At 44.3% G+C, this 23,186-nt stretch overlaps 1 protein-coding gene across 1 annotated transcript in view; it reads left to right on the forward strand.

Annotated features, from left to right (window-relative positions):
* LOC120057804 (receptor tyrosine-protein kinase erbB-4-like) overlaps positions 1-22,159 on the forward strand; it is a 468,628-nt gene extending 446,469 nt beyond the window's left edge. Inside the window, exons 20-25 of the mRNA XM_039006269.1 lie at positions 17,104-17,259; positions 20,183-20,258; positions 20,398-20,544; positions 21,245-21,342; positions 21,552-21,722; positions 22,127-22,159. Coding sequence (XP_038862197.1) covers positions 17,104-17,259; positions 20,183-20,258; positions 20,398-20,544; positions 21,245-21,342; positions 21,552-21,722; positions 22,127-22,159 — 681 coding nt within the window. The remainder of the gene's footprint in view (positions 1-17,103; positions 17,260-20,182; positions 20,259-20,397; positions 20,545-21,244; positions 21,343-21,551; positions 21,723-22,126) is intronic.
* Positions 22,160-23,186: the final 1,027 nt, after the last annotated feature.

The following is a 23,186-nucleotide window of genomic DNA, read 5'->3' on the forward strand; positions in this document are numbered from 1 at the left end:
CTAATTCTGCTCTGCATGCATTATTGGGTGTTTTACATCAAATCAAATTTTATTTGTCACATACACATGGTTAGCAGATGTTAATGCGAGTGTAGCGAAATGCTTGTGCTTCTAGTTCCGACAATGCAGTAATAACCAACGAGTAATCTAACCAAACAATTCCACAACTACTACCTTATACACACAAGTGTAAAGGGATAAAGAATATATACATAAAGATATATGAATGAGTGATGGTACAGAACAGCATAGGCAAGATGCAGTAGATGGTATAGAGTACAGTATATACATATGAGTATATACATATACATTTTTACATAAATTTCCATCAATTCCCATTATTAAAGTGGCTGGAGTTGAGTCAGTATGTTGGCAGCGGCCACTAAATGTTAGTGGTGGCTGTTTAACAGTCTGATGGCCTTGAGATAGAAGCTGTTTTTCAGTCTCTCGGTCTCTGCTTTGATGCACCTGTACTGACCTCGCCTTCTGGATGATAGCGGGGTGAACAGGCAGTGGCTCGGGTGGTTGTTGTCCTTGATGATCTTTATGGCCTTCCTGTGACATCGGGTGGTGTAGGTGTCCTGGAGGGCAGGTAGTTTGCCCCCGGTGATGCGTTGTGCAGACCTCACTACCCTCTGGAGAGCCTTACGGTTGTGGGCGGAGCAGTTGCCGTACCAGGCGGTGATACAGCCTGACAGGATGCTCTCGATTGTGCATCTGTAGAAGTTTGTGAGTGCTTTTGGTGACAAGCCGAATTTCTTCAGCCTCCTGAGGTTGAAGAGGCGCTGCTGCGCCTTCTTCACCACGCTGTCTGTGTGGGTGGACCAATTCAGTTTGTCCGTGATGTGTACACCGAGGAACTTAAAACTTACTACCCTCTCCACTACTGTCCCGTCAATGTGGATAGGGGGGTGCTCCCTCTGCTGTTTCCTGAAGTCCACAATCATCTCCTTTGTTTTGTTGACGTTGAGTGTGAGGTTATTTTCCTGACACCACACTCCGAGGGCCCTCACCTCCTCCCTGTAGGCCGTCTCGTCGTTGTTGGTAATCAAGCCTACCACTGTAGTGTCGTCCGCAAACTTGATGATTGAGTTGGAGGCGTGCATGGCCACGCAGTCGTGGGTGAACAGGGAGTACAGGAGAGGGCTCAGAACGCACCCTTGTGGGGCCCCAGTGTTGAGGATCAGCGGGGTGGAGATGTTGTTACCTACCCTCACCACCTGGGGGGCGTCCCGTCAGGAAGTCCAGTACCCAGTTGCACAGGGCGGGGTCGAGACCCAGGGTCTCGAGCTTGATGACGAGTTTGGATGGTACTATGGTGTTAAATGCTGAGCTGTAGTCGATGAACAGCATTCTCACATAGGTATTCCTCTTGTCCAGATGGGTTAGGACAGTGTGCAGTGTGGTTGCGATTGCGTCGTCTGTGGACCTATTGGGTCGGTAAGCAAATTGGAGTGGGTCTAGGGTGTCAGGTAGGGTGGAGGTGATATGGTCCTTGACTAGTCTCTCAAAGCACTTCATGATGACGGAAGTGAGTGCTACAGGGCCGTAGTCGTTTAGCTCAGTTACCTTAGCTTTCTTGGGAACAGGAACAAGGGTGGTCCTCTTGAAGCATGTGGGAACAGCAGACTGGGATAAGGATTGATTGAATATGTCCGTAAACACACCAGCCAGCTGGTCTGCGCATGCTCTGAGGACGCGGCTGGGAATGCCGTCTGGGCCTGCAGCCTTGCGAGGGTTAACACGTTTAAATGTTTTACTCACTTCGGCTGCAGTGAAGAAGAGCCCGCAGGTTTTGGTAGCGGGCCGTGTCAGTGGCACTGTATTGTCCTCAAAGTGAACAAAAAAGTTATTTAGTCTGTCTGGGAGCAAGACATCCTGGTCCGCGACGGGGCTGGTTTTCTTTTTGCAATCCGTGATTGACTGTAGACCCTGCCACATACCTCTTGTGTCTGAGCTGTTGAATTGCGACTCTACTTTGTCTCTATACTGGCACTTAGCTTGTTTGATTGCCTTGCGGAGAGAATAGCTACACTGTTTGTATTCGGTCATGTTTCCAGTCACCTTGCCCTGGTTAAAAGCAGTGGTTCGCGCTTTCAGTTTCACGCGAATGCCGGATTCAATCCACGGTTTCTTTCTGTTTGGGAATGTTTTAATCGTTGCTGTGGGTATTACGCCGCCGATGCACTTTCTAATTAACTCGCTCACCGAATCAGCGTATTCGTCAATGTTGTTGTTTGACGCAATGCGGAACATATCCCAATCCACGTGATCAAAGCAGTCTTGAAGCGTGGAATCAGATTGGTCGGACCAGCGTTGAACAGACCTGAGCGCTGGAGCTTCTTGTTTTAGTTTCTGTTTGTAGGCTGGAAGCAACAAAATGGAGTCGTGGTCAGCTTTTCCGAAAGGAGGGTGGGGGAGGGCCTTATATGCGTCGCGGAAGTTAGAATAACAATGATCCAGGGTTTTACCAGCCCTGGTAGCACAATCGATATGCTGATAGAATTTAGGGAGTTTTGTTTTCAGATTAGCCTTGTTAAAATCCCCAGCTACGATGAATGCAGCCTCAGGGTGTGTGGTTTCCAGTTTACATAGAGTCAGATAAAGTTCGTTCAGGGCCATCGATGTGTCTGCTTGGGGGGGAATATATACGGCGCACTTCCGGCGCCGACAGAGATGGCCGCCTCGCTTCGCGTTCCTAGGAAACTATGCAGTATTTAGGTTTTTTTACGTGTTATTTCTTACATTGGTACCCCAGGTAATCTTAGGTTTCATTACATACAGTCGGGAGGAACTACTGAATATAAGAGCAACGTCAACTCACTATCATTACGACCAGGAATATGACTCTCCCGAAGCGGATCCTGTGTTTTGCCTTCCACCCAGTACAATGGATCTGATCCCAGCCGGCGACCCTAAACAACGACTCCGTAAAAGGGGCAAACGAAGCAGTCTTCTGGTCAGGCTTCGGAGACGGGCACATCGCGCTCCACTCCCTAGCATACTACTCGCCAATGTCCAGTCTCTTGACAACAAGGTTGATGAAATCCGAGCAAGGGTAGCATTCCAGAGAGACATCAGAGTCTGTAACGTTCTTTGCTTCACGGAAACATGGCTCACTCGAGAGACGCTAACGGAGTCAGTGCAGCCAGCTGGTTTCTTCACGCATCGCGCCGACAGAAACAAACATCTTTCTGGTAAGAAGAGGGGCGGGGGTGTATGCCTTATGATCAACGAGACGTGGTGTAATCATAACAACATACAGGAACTCAAGTCATTATGTTCACCTGACTTAGAATTCCTCACAATCAAATGTCGACCGCATTATCTACCAAGGGAATTCTCTTCGATTCGATTATCATTGTACGCGGAGGATATATGTTGCAGAATTCTGCATGCAGAGTCTCAATTTGTTCCCATTTTGTGAAATCTCGGTTGGTGAGTGGATCCCAGACCTCTCAACCATAAAGGGCAATGGGTTCTATAACTGATTCACCAACCCCCTCCTCCCCCCACCCCGTACCCAGATACCTATTGGTATTCTGTCACCCCTACCCCTTGCTGAGCGGGCAGTGAGGTGTGGAGGACACCATACAGTCACCTCCAACCCTCCAACCTCCCAACCCACTCCACAGGCTTCCTGTATCATTGTCCCCTTAATGTCCCCTTCTCTTGTCCTGCTCCCAACTCACTGATGAAGTGCTGCCATTTTTTTTAACAATAAAGGAACACTTTTCACAACTTCCATGATCCTTTAATAGTTGCTGAATTTCCTTTAGACTTCAGTTTTTCTCCTCAGTCCATGCAGCTTGGTTGGAGAGTGAGGTAGCATCAGTGCTCCTTTCTCTTCTCCCATCTTCCAACCCTTCTCCTAGATACAGAATAGTGTGGTGTGTTTGTTCTTTGCTGTTCCTGAACCACTCATCTTTCTTTGTGAAGAAGCACAACACTCCATACTGAAAAACTGTCTATATCTTTAAACTCAGGCCTACAGATGCAAATTTGCTTGGCATTGAATCAGAATAGGATGCTAATCTGATAAATAATGAGTTTAGTATCAGTACTGATTAGTTGCTATAATGCTGTAATTGCCAGGTGTAACAAACCTGGGGTACATCCCAAATGGTGCACTATTCCCTATTTAGTGCACTACTTTTGACCAGGGTGCATAGGCGGCCATTGGGAATACAACCATGGACTCTCTAAAAATAACATTTGACATGAAGTGTTTGAATTGATTCCTAAAGACTGTTTTTGCTGTTGATAACAGATTATACTATTTCCTTCCTCCCTCTGTCACCTTATCCTCCCTCTCTTTATCCCCTCAATCCCCTTATTTTCTCCCTCTCTCTCTCTTTCTCTCTCTTTCTTTCTTTCTCCCTCTCTCTCTCTCTCCCTCTCTATCTCTGTCTCAATCTTCCTCTTTCTCTCTCTCTGCCTCCCCCCATACCCCTCATGTTTGCACTAATCACTTAACCAGTCTTCCTCTGTTGCCAGACCTTGCAGTTCTGTTTGTGTGTGTTGATGCTTTAACCCCCATTAATGCACATACTAGGTGTTAGCCTATAGGGCAACCTGGAGGGAACAAGAGAAGAAAATAATGAAAACACCCCAAAAAGAATGAAGTGTAGCTGGGTTCAAGCCCTATGGCACCACAACGCCACCATCAGGGCAAAGTGTGTGCGTGCATGCATGTATGTGCACGTGTATGTGCCTTCATGCGTGTGTGTGTGCATCAGCGTGTGTGTGTTTGTGTGTGTATCCACTCAACAGCTATATGTAATTGGCTTGGCTGTGTGGATTCCATTTCTTATCATGATTTGCATATGAGCATTTGTTATGAGCAAAGCAGGGACAAAAGTGCACCATTAAATATGTACAAGTTAACCAACTGTTGCAATGGGTAGAACGTCTACACAACATATTTATCTTCTCAATGGTCTAGAAGGGAGTAAGAACACCTACTAGGCATATTGCCTCTGTTTTACCTTTGCCTCAAAATTAAATAAATTGTTATTGATATTAATAGTGTTTTTATCTCATATATTATCTGATCTCAGCTTAATTGTCCATTTAAGATTGACATAAACCATTTGTCAGGAGCAGAAAATGATGTGTTTGCCTGACCTCAAGATAAACAAGTTTAGCCTAACCTGCCTCTTCTGATTCCCATGTCAAACTTAGTGTCAATACCACATCCTCCTCTCTCCCCTTCATTCTGGCAAATTACATTCTCCTTCCTCACCCAAGGTCAGCACCTCCCCCTTCCTCCCCCTTCCTCCCCCCTGCCCTCCCTGTCTCTGATCATCATCTATATTTCATTGACCTCCTTGGAAGGTGTTGGCTTGGCACACACACACACACACTTCATCTCTCACAGACACAGACCTGTGAGTGTGAAATGCCAGTGGGATTGGCTGTGGTGTGAATACTGATGGTGTTGATGGTGACTTGGCTAGTTAGAGAACCGTCCAATCCCAGTCTGGATTATTCCATCACACTGCCAGACGTTCTGTATAATTAAAATGGCAGCCATTTATTTTTCCAGCTAAATGGAAGGAGTGCAGTCTCATCCCTTTCACTAGGCTCGCATCCCAAATGGCACCATATGCCCTATTTAGTGCACTACTTTGACCAGAGCCCAGGTGCCATTTGAGATGCAGTCTATGTTGTTTAGATGAGATGGGAGAGCTCTGCCAGCCTAGGTCTCTCTCCTCTCCTCCCCTAGTGTATGTACGGCGGCTCTATCTTTTCTAGTGGTGGTTCTCTTCTTCCTGTGGCTGGAGGACTAGGGTAGAATTGCTGTACGAAGCTAAAAATGAGTCGGCTTAGTTGTAGCTTGGATGCATTTTACTGTCCATTGTCAAATGAATTATATGAGCTTAAACTGCAATATCGAGACATGGTACACACTTTGCAAAATGTATAACTATACTGTACAATGTATAAGGTTTAAAAGATAATGACATGAAATAGATTTAATAAGGGAAACTGAGCATAAGCAACAAGAAAGGGTTGTTGTTGGCCTTCTAGGCAGAGTTGGAAAGAAAAAGCCATAACTCAGACTGGCCAATAAAAAGAAAAGATTAAGATGTGCAAAAGAACACAGGCACTGGACAGAGGAACTCTGCCTATAAGGCCAGCATCCCAGAGTCGCCTCTTCACTGTTGACCTTGAGGCTGGTGTTTTGCGGGTACTATTTAATGAATCTGCCAGTTGAGGACTTGTGAGACGTCTGTTTCTCATACTAGACACTCTGATGTACTTGTCCTCTTGCTCAGTTGTGCACCGGGGCCTCCCACTCCTCTTTCTATTCTGGTTAGAGCCCGTTTGCTCTGTTCTGTGAAGGAAGTAGTACACAGAGTTGTACGAGATCTTCAGTTTCTTGGCAATTTCTCACATGGAAAAGCCTTCATTTCTCAGAACAAGAATAGACTGCCGAGTTTCAAAAGAAAGTTATTTGTTTCTGGTCATTTTGAGCCTGTAATCAAACCAACAAATGTTGATGCTCCAGATACTCAACTAGTCTAAAGAAGGCCAGTTTTATTGCTTCTTTAATCAGGACATCAGTTTTCAGCTGTGCTAACATAATTGCAAAATGGTTTTCTAATCATCAATTAGCCTTTTAAAATGATAAACTTGGATTAGTAACACAACTTGCCATTGGAACACGGGAGTGATAGTTGCTGATAATGGGCCTCTGTACGCCAATGTAGATATTCCATAAATGTGTAGTTTCCAGCTACAATAGTCATTTACAACATTAACAATGTCTACACTGTATTTCTGATCAATTTGATGTTATTTTAATGGACAAAAACATTTGCTTTTCTTTCACAAACAAGGACATTTCTAAGTGACCCCAAACATTTGAACGGTAGTGTACATAAGGACGAATGCACACACATGCATCTGTCTGTCCTCATGTGGACTTCGTACACTGTGACTGCTAGACATCTAGACAGCAGAACAGAGTGGAAATTGACCATGATGCGATTTTCTTCCTTGAAAAGTATTTGATTTATGTATTGTCCTTTTCACTGAAGCCTTGGTACCAAAGCATCAAACAGCAGGTCTGAGTAAAAAGCACAGCATCTCGTAGTTCATGGGGGTCTCATGTTTGACTCTGGAGCTCTTCAGTCAGAACAGATGTAACTGTCTAATGGTAACTTTCCTTTTTAAGTCATGGGCTGCTGCCCTTAATAATTATCCTGTCTGACCAGTCATAGGGCTTTGGTCAAAAGTAGTGTACTATATAGTGTATACGTACATGGGTAATAGGGTATCAAAGTAGTGCGCTACATAGGGAATAGGGTGTCATTTCAGCCACTGCCATCAGGCCTATCTGTTCTATTTTCATAGGATCAAGTGTCTAAATGGACATTGTGTGCATTGATTTCTCATCCCTTTGAAGTAGACACGAAGGATAAATATTATGTGGATGAGAAGCATTATCAAGCCTGCTGTAATCAGTGATCATTGATCTCCTGCCTAGCTTCCACAAGTAATCTATTTTAAATACACTCTCAGCTGCCTACACCACGCACCCACCGAGCTCTCTGTTCTCTGTCCTCTCCCTTTGTAATGGTATTGGCAGGCGTCCACAAGAGAGAAAAAGAGCGAGAGAGAGAGAGGTGGGGAGAGAGAGAGAGAGAGAGAGAGAGAGAACAAACATAGATTTGGAGCCTATGTATGATGTTGTAATGTAGAATGGTAGTCTACCATCAAAAATAGCATCTTACAACAAAGAGAGGGACTCACTTTATTATAGATGATTCTGTGTTCTGTAAGTGTTTGGTCTTAAAGGGTTGTGTGCGTGTGTATAAAATAAAGTAAAGAAGTGTCAGTGTGTTGTGAAATGGATTCTTAGAGCACACTGCCAGCCTAGGTCTCTCTCCTCACGTCTCCTCTTCTCTCCTCACGTCTCCTCTTCTCTCCTCACCTCTCCTCTTCTCTTCTCTCCTCACCTCACCTCTCCTCTCCTCTTCTCTCCTTACTTCTCTCCTCTTCTCCCCTCCTCTCCTCTCCTCTCCTCTACTCACCTCTTCTCACCTCTCCTCTCCTCTCCCCTTCTCTCCTCACCTCCCCTCTCCTCCATTCATCTCTCCTCACCTCTCCTCTTCTCTTCTCTCCCTTTCTCTCCTCATCTCAATTCTCTTCTCTCCTCACCTCACCTCACCTCTCCTCTTTCCTCTTTCCTCTTCTCTCATCCCCTCTCCTATCCCCTTCTCACATCTCTCCTCACCTCTGCTCTTCTCTCCTCACCTCTCCTAACCTCTTCTCTCCTCTCCTATTCTCTCCTCTTCTCACCTCTTCTCTCCTTTCCTCACCTCTCCTCTTCTCACCTTTTGTCTCCTCTTCTCTCCTTTCTCTCCCCTCCCCTATCCCCTTCTCAACTCTCCTCACCTCTCCTCCCCTCTCCTCACCTCTCCTCTTCTCTCCTCACCTCTCCTATCCCCTTCTCTCCTTGCCTCTCATCTCTTCACCTCCCCGCTTCAAGCCTCTCCTCCCCTCCCCTCACATCTCCTCACCTCTCCTCTTCTCTTCAATTCTCTCCTCCCCCCTTCACTCCTCTTCTCACCTCTTCTCTCCTCTTCTCTTCCCTCCTCTCCTCACCTCTCAGCTTCTCACCTCTCCTCTTCTCTCCTCTTCTCACCTCTCTTCTCCTCACCTCTCCTCTTCTCTCCTCTCCTCTCTTCTCCTCACCTCTCCTCTTCTCTTCTCACCTCTCCTCTTCTCACCTCACCTTTCCTCACCTCTTCTCTCCTCTCCTCTTCTCTCCTCTTCTCACCTCACCTCTCCTCACCTCTTCACTCCTCTTCTCACCTCTCTTCTCCTTTCCTCACCTCTCCTCACCTTTCCTCTCCTCACCTCTTCTCTCCTCTCCTATTCTCTCCTCTTCTCACCTCTTCTCTCCTTTCCTCACCTCTCCTCTTCTCACCTTTCGTCTCCTCTTCTCTCCTGTCTCTCCTCCCCTCTCCTGTCCCTTTCTCAACTCTCCTCACCCCTTCTCTCCTCTCCTCTCCTTTTCTCTCCTCTTCTCACCTCTCTTCTCCTTTCCTCACCTCTCCTCTCCTCTCCCCTCCTCTTCTATCCTCTCCTATTCTCTCCTCACCTCTCCTCTTCTCACCTTTCATCTCCTCTTCTCTCCTGTCTCTCCTCCCCTCTCCTGTCCCCTTCTCAACTCTCCTCACCTCTTCTCTCCTCACCTCTTCTCTCCTCTCCTCTCATTTTCTCTCCTCTTCTCATCTCTCTTCTCCTTTCCTCACCTCTCCTCTCCTCACCTCTTCTCTCCTCTCCCATTCTCTCCTCACCTCTCCTCTTCTCACCTTTTGTCTCCTCTTCTCTCCTGTCTCTCCTCCCCTCTCCTGTCCCCTTCTCAACTCTCCTCACCTCTCCTCATCTTTTCTCTCTTCTTCTCACCTCTCCTCACCTAGTATATGTATGTGTTTATCACAACCCAGCATTAACCACACACCCACACACACACACACACACAGAGAGACACACACACATACACACAGTCTTATGTTCCGGTTCCTGGTCTTTGTTCCCACCTACCGTGTCCACCTCATTGAGCAGCAATCAGATAAACCGACCAGGTGGGGGAAAACAAGCTAAGTGTCTCCACGTCCTCCACCGCTCAGCTCGGTCCCTCACTTCCAATCCTAAACACTTCACTCCCCATCTCCATCCCCACACACACACACAAACACACACAAACACACACACACCGTATCATTGTGCTAGGTAATTAACATTCAAGCGTTGGCAAGCCATCCATTTTCCTTCCACTGCTTAATTGTCTTGAAAATTGAGGAGATTACTGAGAGAGAGAGCGATTTATGTACAAATAAGATTCTGTCAGGACCCATCAGCACGACTCACGCACAACGCACACCGGCTGACTGCCACTGAACACACACACAATCACACACAGTTAGTCAGTGACACACACACACACACACACACACACACAGTTTGTCAGTCACAGCCACACACCTACTCCCCCCGCTTACCACACACAACCTCATCCTCTCTTCCTCCCACCCTCTCTTCCTTTCTTCCTCCCACCCTCTTCCTCTCTTCCTCCCATCCTCTTCCTCTCTTCCTCCCATCCTCATCCTCTCTTCCTCCCATCCTCATCCTCTCTTCCTCCCATCCTCTCTTCCTTTCTTCCGCCCACCCTCTTCCTCTCTTCCTCCCATCCTCTTTTCCTCCCATCCTCTCTTCCTCCCATCCTCTTCCTCTCTTCCTCCCATCCTCTTTTCCTCCCATCCTCTCTCCCTCTTTTCCTCCCATCCTCTCTCCCTCTCTTCCTCCCATCCTCTCTCCCTCTTTTCCTCCCATCCTCTCTCCCTCTCTTCCTCCCATCCTCTCCCTCTCTTCCTCCCATACTCTCTCCCTCTCTTCCTCCCATCCTCTCCCTCTCTTCCTCCCATCCTCTTCCTCTCTTCCTCCCACCCTCTTCCTCTCATCCTCCCATCCTCTTTTCCTCCCATACTCTCTCCCTCTCTTCTTCCCATCCTCTCTCCCTCTCTTCCTCCCACCCTCTTCCTCTCTTTCTCCCATCCTCTTTTCCTCCCATACTCTCTCCCTCTCTTCCTCCCATCCTCTCCCTCTCTTCCTCCCATCCTCTCCCTCTTTTCCTCCCATCCTCTCTCCCTCTTTTCCTCCCATCCTCTCTCCCTCTCTTCCTCCCATCCTCTCCCTCTGTTCCTCCCATACTCTCTCCCTCTCTTCCTCCCATCCTCTCCCTCTCTTCCTCCCATCCTCTTCCTCTCTTCCTCCCATCCTCTCTTCCTCTTTTCCTCCTCCAAAGAACACACAGAGAGCGAAGCAGTGTCCATATTTCGGATGGTTGTCTGTCTGTGTCAGAACAGATCCATTCCCTCTTCATTCCCACCTCTGTGTTTAGCCTTCCAAATCCACAGGTAATTCACTTTTAATGGACAATTATTGCTGAGCTATTCATCACATTGAAGCCAACCAGTGTTAAAGAGAGAGAATGGGAGAGAGAGGGAGAGAGGGAAAGGGAGAGTCAGAGAAGGGTCTGTAGTGGATCAACAGCACAGAGGAACAGAGGAAAGACACTCTGACAGCATGCTTTTCTTTCAGATGGCTGGGATGACTGGGTTCAAAGAAGGTTAGGATATAGCAGGGATTATCATGTGTGTGCGTGCATACGTACTTGCTTGCGTGCGTACCTATGTACGTGCATGTGTGCGTGTGCACGTGTGTGATCACGCCTGTTTGAACCCGAACATTGTATCATAGCAGACACATCCCCCTATACGTGGCCTATGTAACGGAGAACATCAACACTAGAATTGACCCACTACTCTTCCTTGTCTCCTCTCTCTCTCGTTTTGTTTTCTCTCTCGTTCTTTCTATCTCGTTCTTTCTCTCTCTTTCTTTCTCTTTCTCTCTCTCTCCTTCTCTATTTCCGCACAGCTCTCATTCCTCTTTCCCTGTTGTGCCTGCTTGGTATGGAAGACCTGTCTGCACCTCCCCTTCAATACCCCTCTCCCCCATTCCCCTGCTTAGAGAGAGAGGGATGGTGAGAGAAAGAAACAGAGGGAGAGCGAGAGAGAACGTGGGAGTGGGAGAGCGGTAGAAAGAAAGAGAACGAGGGTGAAAGAGGGTGAAAAAGGGAGGGGCGTGAGGGAGACAGCAGGTTGTGTTTTCTTCTTTCTCCCGCCCAAATGAGCCGGTGGGATGACAGCCTTACCACTGGAATCTCACCTCTTATACCACCTCCACGCTCCTTCTACTCCTCCCCCCTCCTCCTCAGCCCCCAGTCTACCCATTCCAACCTAAATCCAATTTGTTATGGTTTCAAATAAGGCCTGTTCTCTGTTTGCTCACTGCTTGGCCCCAACGTGCTTTCTCTTACTCTGAGACCAACTTAAATAGGTGAATTTGCTTTTCTTATTCTTCAGAGGCTGGGGCAATCTTGTAGCGATATACAATGGGGACTATAGTTCTATAGCGCAGGCGATATTTGTTCAGACACTGCTGTTACTTTGGCATTGAATAGCCTTTCATTGATATGTGGGTGCATGGTGTGTGCATTTTGCTCTGCCATCAGATGCAGGACACTCACTTTGTGTGGGCTGCTCAAGTTCTTGAGTAGCTTTTTTGTTCTTCTCTACTTTGAACTTCAGTCTACAATACTTTTTTAGGTTAAACACTGCAGCTCACATACAGCTTTATTAGAAGGTGTTGCTTGGTGCGGGGACTCTTGACCTCAAGTGTCGTAAGGAAATAGAAGAAGCTCTATTGTACAACAATAGCAGTGTTGCCATGTATAGGGTCTCTGCTACACACTTCCTCCATACACACGTTAATCAATTACCCGTATTGTTCGCTCCTCCACAAAATCTATTTCAGGAGTTTTATCACACAGATAGGTGCTTCTGCACCAGGAAACGTTATCAGGGAAAGAAAGACTCTCAGTCGGGCCTTATCGCTGCAAACTATCTATTTTTTAAAGGGTGGTGACTCAAGTTGTTATTTTTTCATTGATTAGTTAAAAAATATGACACTTTGCCGAGCCCCAATACACTGTTATGACATGGATTCTCCTTCTGAAGAGTCAAATCAATTATGATAGTTGATTAAAGGTTTGCATAGCTGATGATATTGGTGATAAAGTTTTGTGCCCAAAAGATTAGTGATGGGTCGTTCGCGAACGAGTCGGCTCTAAGAGCCGGCTCTTGTAGTTGAACGTTGGGAGCCAGCTCGCATATCAGAAGAGCCGAATCTATTTATAAAAATATTAAAAGATATTAATAATCAAAAGATTTAAATGAATAGAATTAACTAATTCAAAGAACGAAAAAATTTATGAAATAATATAGGGCTAAATGCTCAAGCGCACACACATTCGTTCTGACTGTCTGCTCAGACTAACAGCCTCACCTGTTGTTCCTGTCAATCAAACACGCAGTATCAACCAATGAACCAAAGATGCGTGAGGGAGGGCCGAGCCAACTCACTCACAGTCACACACTTAGCAGCCGAGGAGAGAGAGGAAGGACATCTGTGAAAACAACAGCTAGAAAATGAGTCGGAAGCACAGTAGCATTTGGATGCATTTTAATAATGTAGACAATGTTAGAGCACAGTGTAGAATCTGCCAAAACAAAATATCATATACAGCTGGTTCTACACACAACCTACACCGGCATAGGCCAACTGTGCACCCAACCGTGAAGCTAGCTGTAGCGGAGCTTCGAGAATCTAGCGGGCCTGCTAGTGATAGTGGTGGAGCCAGCACCTCCACACGTATCCACTCAGTCAAGAAGGCCTACTCCGCGACCCACAGCAATGCATTCTTCTATGGACCAGTTTATGCCAAAGTCTATGTCTGTAGCAAAACAAGGCCAAATCGATATTGCATTGGCTAAAATGATTTCCACCGATTTCCAGCCATTTTCAATCGTGGAGGACAAAGGTTTTTAGAAATTATAGCAATAGACTAAAGCCGATGTACACAATTCCAAGGAGGAAAACCATTTCAAAATCACTTACTCCACAACTGTACGAGAGCATACAGGCTTCAGTGCGGGAAAGAGTCCAAAAAGCTACTGCAGTTTGCCTTACCACTGACTGCTGAACATCAAGGGTAATCACTTCTTACATGTTGGTTACATGTCACTTCATTGAAGATTTTTTGATGTCTAGCTGTCTTCTGGACTGCTTTGAGTTCATTGACAGGCACACCTCAGAGAACCTCCACAGGAGCACAGTAGGTGCTGAAAACCTAAAGTCTACGCAACGCCAGATGGGGATGCCTGAGCTGAGGCCTAAACAAGACTGCACTACAAGTTGGAATTCAACATTGTATATGTTGAAGCGGTTTCTTGAGTCAAAGGATGCCATCATCTCTACCTTGGCCATTGTCACTGCACCTGTTGATGCTCTGACCCAAGAGGAATGGGAGGTGGTGGAAGAGGTGTGCAGAGTCCTGGAACCCTTTTAGCAGGTCACTGTGGAGATCAGTGGAGAGAGGTACAGTATGCAGTTGTAACTACATCATTATTTAATCCAGTATTATATACAGTTGAAGTCGGAAGTTTACATACACCTTAGCCAAATACATTTAAACTCAGTTTTTCACAGTTCCTGATATTTAATCCTAGTAGATATTCCCTGTCTTAGGTCAGTTAGGATCACCACTTTATTTTAAGAATGTGAAATGTCAGAATAATAGTATTGAGAATTATTTATTTCAGCACTTATTTCTTTCATCACATTCCCAGTGGGTCAGAAGTTTACATACACTCAATTAGTATTTGGTAGCATTGCCTTGAAATTGTTTAACTTGGGTCAAACGTTTTGGGTAGCCTTCCACAAGCTTCCCACAATAAGTTGGGTGAATTTTGGCCCATTCCTCCTGACAGTGCTTGTGTAACTGAGTCAGGTTTACAGGCCTCCTTGCTTGCACACACTTTTTCAGTTCTGCCCACACATTTTCTATGGGATTGAGGTCAGGGCTTTGTGATGGCAACCTCAATACCTTGACTTTGTTGTCCTTAAGCCATTTTACTACAACTTGGAAGTATGCTTGGGGTCATTGTCCATTTGGAAGACCCATTTGCGACCAAGCTTTAACTTCCTGACTGATGTCTAGAGATGTTGCTTCAATATATCCACATCATTTTCCTCCCTCATGATGCCATCTATTTTGTGAAGTGCACCAGTCCCTCCTGCAGCAAAGCACCCCCACAACATGATGATGCCCACCCCCATTGCTTCACGGTTGGAATGGTGTTCTTCGGCTTGCAAGCCTCCCCCTTTGTCCTCCAAACATAACGATGGTCATTATGGCCAAACAATTCTATTTTTGTTTCATCAGACCAGAGGACATTTCTCCAAAAAGTACCATCTTTGTTCCCATGTGCAGTTGCAAACCGTAGTCTGTCTTTTTTATGACGGTTTTCCTTTCTGAGCGGCCTTTCAGGTTATGTCGATATAAGACTTGTTTTACTGTCGATATAGATACTTTTGTACCTGTTTCCTCCAGCATCTTCACAAGGTCCTTTGCTGTTATTCTGGGATTGATTTGCACTTTCGCACCAAAGTACGTTCATCTCTAGGAGACAGAACGCGTCTCCTTCCTGGGCGGTATGACGGCTGCGTGGTCCCATGGTGTTTATACTTGCGTACTATTGTTTGTACAGATGAACGTGGTACCTTCAGGCATTTGGAAATTGCTCCCAAGGATGAACCAGACTTGTGGAGGTCTAAAAAAAAATTCTGAGGTCTTGGCTGATTTCTTTTGATTTTCCCATGATGTCAAGCAAAGAGGCACTGAGTTTGAAGGTAGGCCTTGAAATACATCCACAGGGACGCCTCCAATTGGCTGAAATGATGTCAATTAGCCTATCAGAAGCTTCTAAAGCCATGACATAATTGTCTGGAATTTTCCAAGCTGTTTAAAGGCACAGTCAACTTAGTGTATGTGAACTTCTGACCCACTGGAATTGTGATACAGTGAATTATAAGTGAAATAATCTGTCTGTAAACAATTGTTGGAAAAATTACTTTTGTCATGCACAAAGTAGATGTCCTAACCAACTTGCCAAAACTATAGTTTGTTTACACAGAAATTTGTGGAGTGGTTGAAAAACGAGTTATAATGACTCCAACCTAAGTGTATGTAAACTTCCGACTTCAACTGTATGAGCAGTAGATGAGAATGTAGTATCAGTAGACAAAACATGAACCTGAATTAATAAGTTACTGTTCTCTCTTTTCAGCTATGTGACAGCCTCAAAAATGATACTCCTGTGTAAGGATCTGCAGCAAATCACAGCCAGCCACCAGAGAGAAGCAAATGTAACTACAGGACATGTGACAGAGTTGATGGACGCCCTATGTTCATCAATGGACAGAAAGTTCCACAGAATGGAATATAATCACGTGCTATCAGCAACCTCTGCGCTTGACCCCAGCTTTAAGAAGTTAGCCTTCAGTGATGCCAAAGCGATTGATGAGGCTCTTCAAAGAATAACCTCAGCAGCAGGGAGGGACAGCCCCAGCAGTCAGTTGGCTCAGGCACCAGGACAACAAGAAGAAGAGGGATCAGGTGAAGCACCAGCAGTAGTGCCACGGACGTCTGCTGTTTGGATGCTGTTTGACGAGAGAGCAACTGGGGATGCAGCACGAAGGAATCCATCAGCAGATGCCATAATTGAGGTCCGATCCTATTTGGAGGTGTCCCTTCTCCAAAGATCTGCAGATCCTCTGAGCTGGTGGAAGAACAAGGACTCTGTCTACCCACGGCTTACTAAAGTCATGACAGGGACACTCTGCATAGTGGCCACATCCGTTCCCTCTGAGAGGGTCTTCTCGAAAACGGGACAAATAATTACTGAGAGAAGAAACCACATCAGTCCCTCGAAAGTGAGGCAGCTTGCATTTCTGAATACAAATCTCTCATAAAAGAAAAATATGGTCAGCATTGCTGTGTACTGCTGGTTATAACATGGCAATAAAGAAGAGAGAGAAAAGAGGGACCAGTTTAATGTTTTAAGTGGGATGCTGCAGTTTGCACATTATTTATTTTTCTTTGATACGGTGCAATATTCTATTATTATGCTGTTCAGATTGTATTCGTTTTGAATGGTCAGATTTATATACACTTTATTTATAAACATGAAAAAGTTATACTTTAAATGCACATGTTTAATAGCATTCTTTTTCATAACAAACCAATGCATTTTGAAATACATTGTGGTTAAGGTAGAGTATGATTTCATTTAATAATTTAATTAGAATTGTTTTAACACCAATCATAGTCAAACTATCGCAAACTGTTTGACTTGAAAAAATACAAAAAATATATATTTTTAAAGAGCCGTTTGGGAGCCAAAAGAGCCGGCTCACTGAAAAGAGCCGGAATGCCCATCACTACAAAAAGAGATGTGGTGTTGTAATTCATGATGATGATGATCATGATGATGATACCAGCCATGAAGATGATGGTGGTAATAATGAAGATGATGATGAGGATGATGTTGCTGCTGCTGATAATGATGATGACAATGTTTCTTCACTGTTCAGTAACAGTGTTTGTTGGTGTGTTTTTTGCAGGGTATGATGTATCTGGAAGAGCGGAGACTGGTGCACAGGGACTTGGCTGCCCGTAACGTGCTGGTCAAGTCCCCCAACCACATCAAGATCACTGACTTTGGTCTGGCTCGGTTGCTGGACGTCAACGAGAAGGAGTACAACGCTGACGGGGGCAAGGTAAGCATGGCCGGAAATACTTCGAGAAAAAGAGAATCTATGTCTGCCTACTGTTTTGCTGCTCCAGAAATGTGAGCCTCTCTCCTCTCTGTCTGTTCCCTGTCCTGTATTCTTCTAGATGTGTGTATTCTCTATACCTTAGTGCAGGGATGAGTAACTTTGATGGGGGTGGTGGCCACAAGAAATGTGAACTCCATGAAAATAGCTTTTTGAGAACGTTTGAGAGGGTCAAAGATCACACCCCGAAAGCATGCTAACCTCTCACCATTACCAATAACAGGGGAGGCTAGCATGTCTGGTTTCCTGGAGGTCAAGCCTAGTTCTGGACTAAAAATTTCATGGAGACTCTAATGAGCATGGTTTTTAGTTCAGAACTTACAGGTGTAGCATCTTCATTTTATTGCTGAGAATATTCCTGCTGTTGCAAACTGCCTCAAATTAAGATCCTTCATCTGTAATCAGCCCATGATGTCCAATTCTGGCCATACATATTTCTTAACCTCTAACGAGCCTCTACCCCGGGTCCGGGATCACCCCCCACCCCCCCACACACTGATTAGCATAGCTAGCATAGCTTCACAAGTAGATAGTAGCATCTAAATATCATTAAATCACAAGTCCAAGACACCAGATGAAAGATACAGATCTTGTGAATAAAGCCACCATTTCAGATTTTTAAAATGTTTTACAGGGAAGACAAAATATGTAAATCTATTAGCTAAACACGTTAGCAAAATACACCACTTTTCTAACTCCATCAGTTTCTTACTACTTCAGGTGCTATCACCAATTCGGCTAAACTAAGATATTGATAGCCACTAACCAAGAAAAAACCTCTTCAGATGACAGTCTGATAACATATTTATGGTATAGGATAGGTTTTGTTAGAAAAAAGTGCATATTTCAGGTAGAAATCACAGTTTACAATTGCACCGACCATCACAAGACGACTAGAATTACTATAGAGAGCAACGTGTATGACCAATTTACTCTTAATAAAACATTTCATAAGAATAGACAAAGCATAGCAATGGAAAGACCCAGATCTTGTGATTCCAGACAATATTTCAGATTTTCTAAGCGTTTTACAGCGAAAACACAATAAATCGATAAGTTAGCATACCACATGTGAAAACGTTACCAGAGCATCGATTCCAGCCAAAGAGCGCTATAACGTAATCACCGCCAAAATATATTAATTTTTTCACTAACCTTCTCAGAATTCTTCCGATGACACTCCTGTAACATCATTTTACAACATACATATACAGTTTGTTCGAAAATGTGCATATTTAGCCATACAAAACCGTGGTTATACAATGAAAATAGTAGCAACTCAAGCATCAAAATGAGGGACGTCAGCTTTCAGAGTGATCTAGTTTAATCGAAAGCTAATCATATACTTGACTAAAAAATACAGGGTTGACAGGAATCGAAAGACAAATTAGTTCTTAATGCAACCGCTGACTTACATTTTTAAAATTATCCTTACTTTTCAATACAGGGTTCGCCAAGTGACGCGATAACAAACAAAATGGCGAAATATGCGTTTAAAATATTTCGACAGAACAACGATTTATCATATTAAATATTGCTTACTTTGAGCTGTTCTTCCATCAGATTCTTGGGCAATGTATCCTTTCTATGTTGTAATCTTCTTTTGGTCGATAGATGTCCTCTGTCCTTCGAAATGTCCACTAACAACGACCGAGACCCCGAAACGTTCCCAAAGCTAGAAAGTGCACGACAAAGAAATTCCTCAGAATCGCACTAAACGGATATAAATTGCTATAAAACGGTTCAAATTAACTACATTATGATGTTTTTAACAACTATAACGAGTAAAAACATGACCAGAGAAATATTGCTGGCTAAACAACGATTTGGAATGAGGCAAGTCCGATGTCCTTCACGCTTCAGGCGCGCGACGAGAAAGGGAGGTACCTCCACGTTTTGTTCTTTTATAGTGGCTGTGATTGTGCAATCGACTCCATTCAAAACGTGATGACGTACAGACACCCAGAGGAAGACGTAGGCAGTGTCGGTTTCTTCATAGCATTCACTGTCACCTTAAAAACAGACTCCAGATCAGGGGTAAAAATTTCTGAAATCTGACCCCTGTCATGAAAAGTGCTGTAGATATAGTTCTGTACCACTCAGAGACAAAATTCCAACGGCTATAGAAACTAGAAAGTGTTTTCTATCCAATAATAACAATAATATGCATATTGTACGATCAAGAATTTAGCACGAGGCAGTTTAATTTGGAGACCAAAATATGCTAATGCGGAACAGCACCCCCTATAGTTCCAAGAAGTTAATGATGTATTTTTCTCTTGTGACACTTCCTGTTTTACCAATGCCAACGATGCATTTAGAGGAAGAGCAAACTGTTCCGATCAAAATTAGTCTGAAAAGGGACTAAAAGTAACCAAATATTTATTTACGTGATCCATTTGGCATCTCCTTAACCTTCACTAAAACTGTTTGCGTGCAATTTGCTAATATCCTGTAAGTATTACGTCAACAAGGCAGTTATAGTGGATATTTACCATTCATTTATATTGGGCACAAAATAATCTGAAACACAATCAAAACTAACTGAAAATGCATCCAACAAGTTTGTAGTCACAAGCTTGATGTAGTCATTGCGTGCTATGTATATGCGACCAAATACTACACTTTTGACTACTTTAAATAAAAATGTTTAGGGGTGTCAATAATTTTGAGAAAATAAAAATTTTACTTGTTAAACAACATTCATTTCTCTGAGCAATTATATTAGTATAAAATAAAATAATTTCCCAATTTTTGTGAGCACACAATATATTTGAATTATTTATTTTATATAGTCATTATTGCTCATCTTTATCAAGGGTGTCAATACTTTCAGACCCCACTGTATGTGTCTCCATAACTACAGATGCCAATCAAGTGGATGGCCTTGGAGTGTATCCACTACAGGAAGTTTACCCACCAGAGTGACGTCTGGAGCTACGGTAAGACTGGACACTCACATCAATCAATCAATGTGTCTTAATGCTATCTTTTTTATACGGTAATGTGAATGCTCTGGTGAAATCTTACGATTTGTATCTATTATCTTTGGCAAACCTTTAACTTTACACCTCTTCTCAGGGGTGACCATTTGGGAATTGATGACGTTTGGGGGGAAGCCCTATGATGGCATCCCGACCCGGGACATCCCAGACCTGCTGGAGAAAGGAGAGCGTCTTCCCCAACCTCCCATCTGCACCATAGATGTATACATGGTCATGGTCAAATGTAAGCTACCCTGTATACCTTCTTTCTCTCTCTCTTTCTCTCTCTCTCACACACGCACACATTCCCACATGACCGCGCTGCTATGACCCCAGCAGTATAGGGTAGGGTCACAGACGGCCCCCATGTCCAGCACACACCCTGTCCATGCAGAGAGCACTACCCTGGTGTTTCCTGGCTGTGCTGTGCCGCTTCTCTGGCCCCTCTCTCTCCTCTGGCTGTGGCCCCTCCCTCACACATTGGGCCTAGGGTGTCACTGACTGACCAACAGCCTCTGTCACCTTCCTCCATGATCCTGTACCCAATGCCCCTGCTCATTAAACCAGACTGCCAGGACAGGATTAGGGGAGGTCACCATGTCTCTGTCTCTCTCTTCCTCTCCTTTACTCTTTCAATCTGGTAGAGTAGCACAGAGGACACACAAGTGATTGCCTTGGTGCGGTATTGGTTGCGTGTCTGTGGAACTTGGCAGACTAACACACTAACATGGCTGTGCAGGTGATAGGTTTTGAGAAAAGGACATTTGATCATCAGAAAATGTTACTTTTTTTAATCAACCACATAATTAAAATCTAACACAAAAGTATGACAAGATCTGTAACCTATATACGGAAGCCCAGCTTAACCAGCACACTGGGACATCCTCCTTCAGTTTCCCTTATCCATGGCTCTACATCTAAAGCTCTCCCTATGTCTTTTCCAGGTTGGATGATAGATGCAGACAGCAGGCCCAAGTTCAAGGAGCTAGCTGCAGAGTTCTGTAGGATGGCCCGGGACCCCCAGCGTTATCTGGTCATCCAGGTGAGTTACCTTACCGTATCTTACCTTCCCCTCGAACACCCCTCCTTATCCTGGGGAGTAGAGTGAACGACCAGGATAGTATGTGTCGTCATCTGGGATTCAAAGGCACATCTTGTTGATATACGTTTTGCAAACCAAAATAAATTACATTGTAAGTGTACGAGGAGTAATTGGTCTCTCTCTCTCTCTCTCTCTCCCTCCCCCTCCAGGGTGATGACCGTATGAAGCTGCCCAGCCCCAACGACAGTAAGTTCTTCCAGAGCCTGCTGGATGAGGAGGAGCTGGAGGATTTGATGGATGCTGAGGAGTACCTGGTTCCTCAGGTCTTTAATATCCCACCGCTGGCGTACACACCCAGGACACGTGTTGACTCCAACAGGGTAAGGCTCTACTCTCCTCTCCCCTCTTCTTCTCTCCTCTCCCCACTTCTCTCCTCTCCCCGCTTCTTCTCTCCTCTCCCCTCTTCTTCTCTCCTCTTCTTTTCTTCTCTCCCCTCTTCTTTTCCCTTTTCTCCTCTCCTTTCTTTTCCTCTCCTCTCATCTCTTCTCCTTCTCTCTCCTCCTCTCTTCTCTTATCTCTGCTGGCCTACCCACACATCAACTCTAACAGGTTGAATCCCTGTACACAGAATGCCCCTCTCAGAGGGCATTCTATTATTTTTCATTATATTACATTTTATTATATTCTATCTTATTCTATTGTATTCCATTCTATTCTATTATTTTCTATTCTATCCTACTCTATTCAACATGCTAGTTTTTTCCCTAATCTCTTCTTTCCCTAGAAGCCTGGCTACAAAGTGCTCTCTGATATTTAAATACCAGTCTTATTCAACCGTAGACAAAGGGCACGCTGAGCTACACAGTTTGAAATTATTTGAACTTTTCACAGAACTCCATAATTTAGCCCGGATCCCCTTCATGATAAACTCCATTAAATGATATCTTAAAAGCATTTCTTCTAATTTATGTCTGTCTCAGTATATTGTGTTTGACTGGTTGATTTCCCATGTGGGTTTCACTCATCTGTTGCACTGAAATTCACTTCTCAGGTTGTAACTGCAGATTAAATTATCACAACATACAGTACATACATAGGCAGATATGGCAAGAAAAAGTATGTGAACCCTTTGGAATTACCTGGATTTCTGCATAAATTGGTCATCAAATTTGATCTGATCTTCATCTACATCTCAACAATAGACATAAATAGTGAGCTTAAACTATTAACACACAAATTATTGTATTTGTCTTGTCTATATTGAATACATAATTTAAACATTCACAGTGTAGGTTGGAAAAAGTATGTGAACCCCTAGGTTAATGACTTCTCCAAAAGCTAATTGGAGTCAGGAGTCAGCTAACCTGGAGTCCAATCAATAAGATGAGATTGGAGATGTTGGTTAGAGCTGCCATGCCCTATAAAAAAACTCACAAAATGTAAATTGGCTATTCACAAGAAGTATTGCCTGATGTGAACCATGCCTCGAACAAAAGAGATCTCAGAAGACCTAAGATAAAAAATTGTAGACTTGTATAAAGCTGGAAAGGGTTACAAAAGTATCTCTAAAAGCCCTGATGTTCATCAGTCCACGGTAAGACCAATTGTCTATAAATGGAGAAAGTTCAGCATTGTTGCTCCTCTCCCTAGGAGTGGACGTCCTGCAAAGATGACTGCAAGAGCACAGCGCAGAATGCTCAATGAGATTAAGAAGAATCTTAGAGTGTCAGCTAAAGACTTACAGAAATCTCTGGAACATGCTAACATCTCTGTTGACGAGTTTACGATACGTAAAACACTAAACAAGAATTGTGTTCATGGGAGAACACTGCGGAAGAAGCCTC

The sequence above is a fragment of the Salvelinus namaycush genome, chromosome 13, assembly GCF_016432855.1.
Source record: "Salvelinus namaycush isolate Seneca chromosome 13, SaNama_1.0, whole genome shotgun sequence".
In the NCBI taxonomy this organism is placed as follows: Eukaryota; Metazoa; Chordata; class Actinopteri; order Salmoniformes; family Salmonidae; genus Salvelinus; species Salvelinus namaycush.